Source organism: Physeter macrocephalus, chromosome 18, assembly GCF_002837175.3.
Source record: "Physeter macrocephalus isolate SW-GA chromosome 18, ASM283717v5, whole genome shotgun sequence".
In the NCBI taxonomy this organism is placed as follows: Eukaryota; Metazoa; Chordata; class Mammalia; order Artiodactyla; family Physeteridae; genus Physeter; species Physeter macrocephalus.
In genome coordinates this window covers 107,859,204-107,870,107 of record NC_041231.1, presented here as the reverse complement: position 1 = coordinate 107,870,107, position 10,904 = coordinate 107,859,204, and the positions used below count along the sequence as shown (strand labels likewise).

The 10,904-nt window shown below is 57.9% G+C and overlaps 1 protein-coding gene across 1 annotated transcript in view; it reads left to right on the top strand.

Annotated features, from left to right (window-relative positions):
* Window positions 1-219, top strand: part of FOXQ1 (forkhead box Q1) — a 2,221-nt gene extending 2,002 nt beyond the window's left edge. Inside the window, exon 2 of the mRNA XM_024121910.2 lies at window positions 7-219. Coding sequence (XP_023977678.1) covers window positions 7-219 — 213 coding nt within the window. The remainder of the gene's footprint in view (window positions 1-6) is intronic.
* Window positions 220-10,904: the final 10,685 nt, after the last annotated feature.

Genomic DNA, 10,904 nt, shown 5'->3' with positions numbered 1-10,904 from the left:
GCCCAGCCGCCGCGGCTGGGCGCGCGCGGGGCCGAGGCGCCGCCCCTCCTGCTCGCGCCCCTGGCCGCCCCGGCCCCGGTCCCCGCCAAGCCGCTCCGGGGCCCGGCCGCCTGCGCGCACCTGTACTGCCCCGTGCGGCTGCCCGACGCCCTGCACGCGGCCTCGGCCCGCGCGCCGGGCCCGCACCTGCCCGGCCCGCCCGAGACGCTCCTGGCCTGAGCGCGACGGAGCCGGCCGGGAACGCGGGCTCGGGGCGGGGGGGGGGCGGGCGGGGGAGCTTTCCACCCAGAGGACGGAGACCGTCAAAGAAAACATCTCCACCAAACGTGCCTTAGAGCTAACGCCTTCTGACGCCAGTGTCCCAACTCGGTCCCGAACATTTCCCTTCGTCCTTTATAACTAACGTCACAGCGGAGCAAAGCAGCGCTTCACAATGGTCTCGTTTCTTGACCAAGCCTGTCCCTGCCCCCTCCACGGTGACTTCTCCCTTCCTAGTGTCCAGGCTCCGCCTTGTTCCTCCTGTTTTCGTTGCACCGTCCAGTGATTTGTCCCTTAAAAAGCAAAACAAAAACAAAAAATACGTCAGGGAACCATTCCATGGGATCCATGATACGACTACTGCAGGGGTAGCGGCCCCTCTCCTTGCACACGTGTGGCATCTACAGGTATGGCTGAGGGCGGGACGGGGCCAGAGGGGTTCCAGCCGTCCCTGTGCTCTTGACCCACGTCTCACTGTGCCAAAAATGAAAAATATGTATATTGTTGGGATTTGTAGTTAAATTATTTATATATTTTTGAAACCCAAATTGAAAATGTTGCAGGCAACGGTTACGGCTTTATTCGCGGTTGGGTTCTCTCATAACTGTGGTCTCCTTGGGCCAAACGGTTTCTTCCAAGGACAAGTTAACATTATCCATGTGGGGTGCCAGGACCACTGCCACGTGAAAGCAAGTGTGATTTTTATTTTTAATATTATTTTATTTGTGTCTGTGTACATGTTCATGTATGAATGTTATGAAACCCAGGCATAGTGCTTATTTTTTAATAAAACTCACAATCGACTTCAGCACTTTGTGGTGATGGGTTGGAGATGGAGAGCTTTTTACACACACACCCCGCCGCCCCCCACCTCCAAATGGGTTCAGGTTTGACTCTTAAGAAACTCCCTGTGGAGTTCCAAATATTTTCCTGAATAACGCAGTGAAGGTAGAGGCTGCAGGTTTCCTTACCTGGCAAATTTCTGTACAATTCTCCGGGGTGGAACGTCCATCAGTGGGATTTCTTAAACATCGAACCAGTGACCTCTCTAAGAATTCACTTAATAGTTACCAGAGCAAGATGAGGTGTGGGCCCCTCTTCCCCAAGAACCCTCTAGTAGACAAGTTCAGCTATTAACAATCAGCGCCGAGCAGACGTTGTCGGGTAAAGCGCTTCTCCTCCTGCTCAAAAAGCTGGAAACCGTCTTGGCAAGGGACTTTCTTAACACACTGAAGGTTTCTTCCGGGCAGTTTTAAGAGCAATTCGAAAGTCAGTGTTTTTTTGTCAAAACAAAACCGTCCACCTTTTTAGGCATGCCCAGTCCACCCGGGTGTGACCCCATCGGTAGTAATTTGTCAATCTCTCCTTTTGTAGGAGGATAAGCTTTGTAGAGGTGGGGCTGCCAGGCCTATTTCAGTTGTGATCTGAGGAGAGAGGCCACCTCCGATGGGGCAAAGATGATTACCCATATTAAAAACGAAAGGTTTCCATCAGCAGAAGTACCAGAAAGCAGTGTGCACATCAGTTTCTCATATTCAAAGGCAGTAGAGCGCTAACAATTCATGGACTGCAGTCTTCGAAAAGTAATACAAAGACGGAAAAATTCAGAGGCTGTAAGCGCCGGCCCCATTGCTGTTCCTGCCGCTGGGCAGATGTCACCTTATCCAAGACAAGAGGATGATTTGGGGTCTACGTATGGTGAGGTGGGGAAAGAAAGTGAAGTTCATTTCAGGATGCTGTGTTTTGGCAGGAATGGGAGAAAGAAAAGCCCATCCCTAAGTCTAGTTAACAAGAAACAAGTCTTGACTGATCTGGTTATATCTACTTAGCAGTCATGAAGAGGGATAATAACAGGGTTGAATTACGACAAAAAGCACCCATTTAAGCAGAGATTTGCACCCACACGACCAATAATTAGAACAGAAAATAAAACTGGAACGAGGAGCGGGGGGAGCGGAGGGGTGGTCCAGGCTCAGCGGGTTGAAACGGTGGGGATCCGTCCGCTCAGTTCCGTGCGCTCCTGAAGCCACACCCAACGCCTGGGGAGCCCCCGCCCCCATCGCTGACTCCCGCGGACGGGCCCCTCCCCTCCGACTCTGCCCGCCCCAGAGGCCAGCTGCCGCCTACCTCCACGTCGGGTTTGTAAGGCCACCGTTTTCATTTCTGCATCGACACACCGGGACAGTTCTGCAAATGGACAGAAACAGCAACGTAAAAAAGGATGTTTTCTCAGTCACAGTTCTTCTCCCCTTCCCTCAAAGGTCCTTCCTTCCTAATGAACACTCCGGACTTCAGGTGAGTGAGGGGTCCCCTTCGCCGTGTCACCAGGGACCACCAGGTTTTCTAGAGAAAGGCCAGGGTCACGGGCCCTTGGCGCCCCGGTCCGGCACCACGACCACTGCCGAGCTCCCGCTCCCACGACCGAGTGGCCATCATTCCCGGTCGACCCAGGCGGGAGGCGACGGAGGGTCGGGGTCCCGCCGCTGCTCCACAGCCCCAGCCCTGGGAGCTTCGGCCTCCTTCGGGCACGTCCCCTGCGAGACCCCGCCGAGACCCCGCCGAGGTCCACCCTTCCTGCATCCGCCCAGAAAATCCGGTTCCTCCTCCGCGCTCTGGTGGGCAAAGGGCAGGGCCTGCCCCTCCCCCAGCGCCTGCCCATCCTCCTCCTCCAGAACCCCAGCCCATTCCCCTCCCCCTTCCCCGCCCATGACCCTCCCCCGGCCCCCAGCCCATCCTCCTCCTCCGGCCCCCAGCCCATCCCCCTCCTCCGGCCCCCAGCCCATCCCCCTCCCCTCTCCTGCAGCCCAACCCCCTCCCCCAGCCCACCGCATCCCCTAACCTGCCTCACCCCTCTCCCCAGCCTCCAGGCCCAGGGGCCAAGGCCCACCTGTGCAAACACCAGGCAGCTGCGGGCAGCTGACCCTAGGCCGAGGAGGGGGCTCGGGACCGCGGGGTGAGGGCGGGCCTGTTTGGTTTGGGCAACGCCCTTTGATAGCTGGGAGTCTGGGCCGTGGGCCACGGTGCCCTGGGTCAGTTTTCAAAGAGCCCCCCAGCCCCCGGGTGCTTTGCAGTCCCCTTTCCTGACCCCCGATCCCCGGAAGAACGGTCGCGGTGGCCTGAGAGAGAAACGCACGCGCACGCCCCTTCCTGGAGCCTCGGCCTGCAGGGCCCAGCCCTGCCCCAGTGCCCCAGCCAGGCCCCAGGCGACCAGGAGCCGGTGTGCGGCCTTTGGAGGCTGGAAACCTGAGCAGCAAACTGCTTCCTACGAGAGAGGAGGAGTCTCCCAAACACGGGAAGCAGGGCACTGTGCCCCGACGGTGGCCCTGGCCCTGCCACCCCTGGAGACGGCCACTCCAGGCCCTGGGTTCCTGGCTCACAGCCGCACGCGGGCCCCCTCCAGGTTCTCGGTCCCACGTGGACTCTGCAGAAAAGAAGTGAAATGGAGAGAGTCTCCCCCTGGCAGGGGAGAACGGTCTCATGGTGCTGGTGGGGGGGGCTCCCCAGGTATGGTGAGGTGGGGAAAGAAAGTGAAGTTCATTTCAGGATGCTGTGTTTTGGCAGGAATGGGAGAAAGAAAAGCCCATCCCTAAGTCTAGTTAACAAGAAACAAGTCTTGACTGATCTGGTTATATCTACTTAGCAGTCATGAAGAGGGATAATAACAGGGTTGAATTACGACAAAAAGCACCCATTTAAGCAGAGATTTGCACCCACACGACCAATAATTAGAACAGAAAATAAAACTGGAACGAGGAGCGGGGGGAGCGGAGGGGTGGTCCAGGCTCAGCGGGTTGAAACGGTGGGGATCCGTCCGCTCAGTTCCGTGCGCTCCTGAAGCCACACCCAACGCCTGGGGAGCCCCCGCCCCCATCGCTGACTCCCGCGGACGGGCCCCTCCCCTCCGACTCTGCCCGCCCCAGAGGCCAGCTGCCGCCTACCTCCACGTCGGGTTTGTAAGGCCACCGTTTTCATTTCTGCATCGACACACCGGGACAGTTCTGCAAATGGACAGAAACAGCAACGTAAAAAAGGATGTTTTCTCAGTCACAGTTCTTCTCCCCTTCCCTCAAAGGTCCTTCCTTCCTAATGAACACTCCGGACTTCAGGTGAGTGAGGGGTCCCCTTCGCCGTGTCACCAGGGACCACCAGGTTTTCTAGAGAAAGGCCAGGGTCACGGGCCCTTGGCGCCCCGGTCCGGCACCACGACCACTGCCGAGCTCCCGCTCCCACGACCGAGTGGCCATCATTCCCGGTCGACCCAGGCGGGAGGCGACGGAGGGTCGGGGTCCCGCCGCTGCTCCACAGCCCCAGCCCTGGGAGCTTCGGCCTCCTTCGGGCACGTCCCCTGCGAGACCCCGCCGAGACCCCGCCGAGGTCCACCCTTCCTGCATCCGCCCAGAAAATCCGGTTCCTCCTCCGCGCTCTGGTGGGCAAAGGGCAGGGCCTGCCCCTCCCCCAGCGCCTGCCCATCCTCCTCCTCCAGAACCCCAGCCCATTCCCCTCCCCCTTCCCCGCCCATGACCCTCCCCCGGCCCCCAGCCCATCCTCCTCCTCCGGCCCCCAGCCCATCCCCCTCCTCCGGCCCCCAGCCCATCCCCCTCCCCTCTCCTGCAGCCCAACCCCCTCCCCCAGCCCACCGCATCCCCTAACCTGCCTCACCCCTCTCCCCAGCCTCCAGGCCCAGGGGCCAAGGCCCACCTGTGCAAACACCAGGCAGCTGCGGGCAGCTGACCCTAGGCCGAGGAGGGGGCTCGGGACCGCGGGGTGAGGGCGGGCCTGTTTGGTTTGGGCAACGCCCTTTGATAGCTGGGAGTCTGGGCCGTGGGCCACGGTGCCCTGGGTCAGTTTTCAAAGAGCCCCCCAGCCCCCGGGTGCTTTGCAGTCCCCTTTCCTGACCCCCGATCCCCGGAAGAACGGTCGCGGTGGCCTGAGAGAGAAACGCACGCGCACGCCCCTTCCTGGAGCCTCGGCCTGCAGGGCCCAGCCCTGCCCCAGTGCCCCAGCCAGGCCCCAGGCGACCAGGAGCCGGTGTGCGGCCTTTGGAGGCTGGAAACCTGAGCAGCAAACTGCTTCCTACGAGAGAGGAGGAGTCTCCCAAACACGGGAAGCAGGGCACTGTGCCCCGACGGTGGCCCTGGCCCTGCCACCCCTGGAGACGGCCACTCCAGGCCCTGGGTTCCTGGCTCACAGCCGCACGCGGGCCCCCTCCAGGTTCTCGGTCCCACGTGGACTCTGCAGAAAAGAAGTGAAATGGAGAGAGTCTCCCCCTGGCAGGGGAGAACGGTCTCATGGTGCTGGTGGGGGGGCTCCCCAGGCCGGCGGGGGCAGCAGCCTAAGGAGAGTCCTCAGGCCACCCTGTTCCACTGCCACACGGCGTCACAGACGTGACACTTTCCTTTCTCGGGGGCTGCTGTTCGCACCCAAGTACACAGATGACTCACTGACTCTCTCGGATAGACCCTACTGTTACAGACGAGGAAATGGGGTCCAGCGAGTAGCTTAAACACGCCTTCCTGACAGACCCAGCTGGAAACCAAGATCCAACTCCAGTTCAGAATTCTCTCCACCATGACACAATTATCAGCATAATTCAGACCAAAACATGCTGTGGCCTGAACGTAGTTGAACTACTCAGGGAATCGTCTCAGTTCACTTTTATTAAATGGTAGGCAAGCTTCCCAAACCGGAAGATGGTTTCTTTCATTACTGAGAGCTGCACCCTCACCTCACACAACTGTCCCCTCCTCTGCCTGGGAGGCCGGGCGCGGGGGTCACAGACCCTCCAGCGTCACTGCTAAGCGGTGCTCGTGGCGCCTTTTCCGTCACTCTGCAGAGCGCCAGCCCCACCCCTACGAGGGGGGCAGCCAGGATTCTGTGCTGACAGGGTCTCAGGGCCCCCTCCACGGGCCCTGGTCTCTGGTGCCACAAGCGGGTGGGCACTCTCCCCACACACCTTTCCTCCTTTCCCCGAACAACAAAAACGGCCCCTTCCCCACCCTGGAAAGAAGGAACTTCTTACAATAACCTGCCTTGCAATTCTACCTTCTAAAAAAATGCCAACGTGGACTCACGTGACTGACAACTTTCTTAGGTGGTGACGGACTTTGCTGGCGTCGCACATACAAAGGTACTGCTCCTCTGTTTTACTGGTTTTAATTCTTTACATCATAATAGCTAAGCTTTGCCTGGGTTCTAGACATTAGACCCCAAAGAGTCCAGTAAATATCGCCCGCTTTCTAAAACCACAATAGTTCTCCCTTAAGTAACAGACTTTATAGTTCTCTCATGAGACCATTAAACTTTTGTCATGCTTTAACAACATAATTTGTTAATTCTTAATTCTGTCAACAAATGGCCCTAATAAGCGTCTTCTAATTTCGTGATCAAAAACGTAAAACTGTCACTGCCCCCGATTCCAGGTCCTCTTTCAAATTCGCGGAGGCTCTGACGTCACACGGTGCTGTTGCGTGGACCTCTCTGCTCGGCGTTCAGACGGTCGGGTGACTAGAAGCAACTGCTGTTCCTGTCATTCGCCAGCTTACACACAGGGCTTACACCCTCCTTCTTGGTGAACTACAGCCCAACGTAAATATTCACATAATACCACACTTCCCTTACCACTCCTGGACCCTCTTTGCCGCTCTTTTCAGGAAAAGTTTAACTTAGAAGATTTGCCATAACTGATCCTCTCTCTCACATCTGTTTGCAGCCCAAAATAACATACGTCTTTGACAGGCTTGACAGGGATTTGTAGTTTCTGATCACCAAGTTCTAACTGTTAAGGGAAAAGGTAGAAAAGTTTGGCAGCCTGTGGCTGGCTAGGCTCACTGCAGTTAGACGTCTGGTAACGCTCAAAGCCACAGAAGGGGTCCAGTCAAGGGAGAGCTCAGAATGGGAACTCGAAGACAAGCCTGAACTCTGGCCAGGTGTCCCCAGGCTGGGTGACCTCAGGGGAGGGGCCACCCGCCAGCCTCAGCAGGACAAGAGGATTGAGCCAGCACCTTTCTCAGCTCATGGGATGTCACAGATGTCATGCTGACAGGTGCTTTTTCTTTCCCTTAAACTCAATCAACTTGGGAGCAAATGTGTATTTCAGGGACAAGCTTCCTTAGAGCATTATTCAACATAATTAAAGTTCTCATAGACACAGCAAAACATATTGGAGACCACCAGGGCTCCGCAGACATATATAGCTTGTCATTCTAGTGGATCATAACATGTAGCTCCAATAAACGTTTGCCCCCAGTGTGTTGTTTTCAACAACTTAAATTTTGCACAGAATGCCAGCTTTCAGAATTAGGTGTAAAACACCAACATGCTTATTTCACAGACAGGAAACCAAGGCTTCGAGAGGCTGGGCTATTTTCCTGAGGTTTCACGATAAGCAAGGCATCCAGGGCTGGTTCCCGCTCCATCGACAGCTCCAGGCCCGTGCTCAGACCCTGGGATGAGGGGATCAGACCAGCCCTTCGTTTGTTTATTGAGGAACGAAGTCCAAATATGCCAACGGCGCTTCTCTGGGTAGCAGAGTCGATACAACCTGAGCACGCACTAGCACCCAGGCCCCGGGGCTGGAAACGGACGTGCGTCTGTGTGTGCACGGATGGATCACGGAGATACTAATACTAAATACTGAAATCAAGTCAGTGTGGGCCGTCAGAAGGAGAGCAAACCTGGAAACTAGAGAAAAGCCCTGGAAATACCAACTCCTACAGTAACAGGTGTTATTTAATAAAGTGAACTGCAGGCACATCCTCAGGCCCGGGAAAGAGGAGAGACAAGGGCCACACGACGCCTGCAGAGACCAACCCTCTTTGACGGGGAGCAAACATCTGTTCTGCCCCCTGACTTCCTCAGGCCCTGCTCACACGGTGGGCTGCTCTGCGGGTCCCGGCCTGGGGCCGGACAGCGGCCTCTCTCCCCAGGGCTCTGGACCTGGGGCAGCAGGACTGAAGCCCGAACGGAGGGGGGCTGACTTGCCCCTGAGACCGCGGGGAAGTGGTCCGTCCAGCTCAGCTGGGGGAGCCCTGGCTCCTCTCCTTTTGGAGAAAATCCTCCCAAACGGCCCTGCTTCAGTCACACTTGTTCGTCCACGTTTCTGTCACCAGTGTCCTCAGCACCGCCCTGCGGGGTCAGCCCAGGCGCAGTGCCAGCCAGGCCTTTGCGGTGTGAACTTCCTCCTCCTGCTGGCCCTCGGAGGACACCCACAGTGCCCACGGGAGGACGTGGAGACGAGGAAGCTGGGCTGTGGGCGGCGGGGGTCAGGCTGGCGGCGCAGGCAGCGGCTCTGTCCCCCACCCACAGAGGACGACAGCAAGTACAGGGGGCCTCGCACAAAGGAAGACGCTTCCCTCCGGATGAGGCCATGTGTGTGGCACTGAAACAGGCAAAAGGGACGGAAATCAGATCCTTGCCAGGGGCTGAGATGGGGGCTCTCAGGGGGACAAGGGGACTTTTGGGTGATGGAAACAGTCTTCATCTTGATGGCGAGAGTGGTTTCAGGACCGTGTATGTTGGCCCAAACTCAGGACTGTGCACCGAAATGCATGTGCTGCTGTTTGTAGATTAACTTCAATCACCCGCATCTGACAAACACTTACTCTTACAGAGAATGAGCCCTGAGACATACTCTACTGCCCAAACCAGGATGTTTCCCAGTCCCAGCTGAAGCTGAAGGAAATAAAGCTTTACTTATGGAAGTCTGGCTATAACTGGAGGTCGGCAGAGGAGTGTTTTCGAAGGAAAGGTAAGCGTCCCGATGCCTCTGAAATCATACGCAGGGGTCAGCTGCCCCCTCCTCACTCTGAGCCAGGTAGCCCCTGGCCCTGGCACCCATGGCACTCTGCACAGGAAGGGTCTCCAGATCACCCAACCAGCCGGACCCCTCCAGCATGTACCCACGTGTCCCTCCTACATTCAGAAACACTGTTCCCCCGGCTGACCAGTTGGCCGAGAACAGACCGAGGGACCGAGTGCCCAAGAGGAAGAGAAGCAGCCTTGCTGTGGTCCCACCTGGCGCCCTGATTAGTTCCCAGAGCAGCTCCGTGGGCTGCTGCCAGTCTAGGGCCTGCATCAGGGTCCAGCACCCCTGCAAGGAAAGGGCACCAAGAGAGGGGCCCCAGGTGGAGCCACCAGGACCAGGTGACACAGCCCCATCCTGTCCACCACGCTCAGACCCAGTGGCAAAGAGATCCCTGCTCCCTGACCCCGGCCTGCACCCTGGTTCTGTACCCACAAGTGTTGGGGTTCCGCGAAGTTGAGCAAACAGGACATTCTTGACCCCGACAGAAGTTACACAAGTCAGTGCTCTGAACCGAGATAATTATTAGTTCTATGTTTATTAGCTGAACTCCTTTTGACTAATAGCCTCTGGGGACATTTATAAATGCAATAAAAGGCCGCATCATTGTGTCGTGCAGAATTCTGAGGCTCTTTCTGGATTCTGGCTGAAGCAAGTCCTCGGGCCGTGCAGTGCATCTGCCCGGATTAGGGAAAGGTGAGAGCTGGGCCCCTGTCCCCTGGTGCACTCCTCCACCTCTACTTCCTACAACGTCAGCAGGAGCTGTCGGCCAACTTGGATCCAGTAAAGATAAATCTGAGCCCAAATTTCCAGTTCATAACCCCAGAATGACCTGTGACAGAAAAAACATGTCTGGTGGCCCCAGGCACCCCTTCAAGCCGTGCCCTTCAGCCGTCAGAGGGCCTTGGGAACAGCTTGCCCAGTGGGGCTTTCTTTTCGAATCGCAGGAGATTAAAACCAGCCCATTTTTTCGTCACAGTTGATTCCACAGCATCAGCCCACATCTGGGCCAGCAGTGGCTGCTTGCAGAGTGATTCGCAAACGGACCCGCAGGGCCCTGCTGGGGACGTGTCCCCCACTCCGCTCTGGCCGCCCTGTCCCCCTGCTGTCTCAAATGTCTCGAGTGACTCTGTCAAGTTATATAGTGAACACGGGACATAAATTCTCCAAAAGGGGAAAAGAGAAAACAGGCACAGGGAGACCAAGGCAATCATGTCCCATCGCAAACGCAACTCCCGTCCTCGTGCTGCAACTACAGCGCCCGTGGACAGGCTTGCCGGCCTCTGAGGACTCACCGTCCACGTACAAACGCGCCCATCCACAGACCAACGCCAACGGCGAGGCTTCAGGAAACATTCCTGCTGCAGTCTAAGCTTTTGCCTGCCATCGTCACTAGTGGAGGCATTAGGTATGTAGGAAACACCTCTGGGGACCGGCCGTGAGTCCAGGGGACCGGCAGAGAGCCCAGGGGACCGGCCGTGAGCCCAGGGGACCGGCCGTGAGTCCAGGGGACCGGCCGTGAGCCCAGGGGACCGGCAGTGAGCCCAGGGGACCGGCAGAGAGCCCAGGGGACAGGCCGTGAGCCCAGGGGACCGGCAGAGAGCCCAGGGAACCGGCCGTGAGCCCAGGGGACCGGCCGTGAGCCCAGGGGACCGGCCGTGAGCCCCGGGGACCGGCAGAGAGCCCAGGGGACCGGCCGTGAGCCCAGGGGACCGGCAGTGAGTCCAGGGGACCGGCAGAGAGCCCAGGGGACCGGCAGTGAGTCCAGGGGACCGGCAGAGAGCCCAGGGGACCGGCAGTGAGTCCAGGGGACCGGCAGAGAGCCCAGGGGACCGGCAGTGAGTCC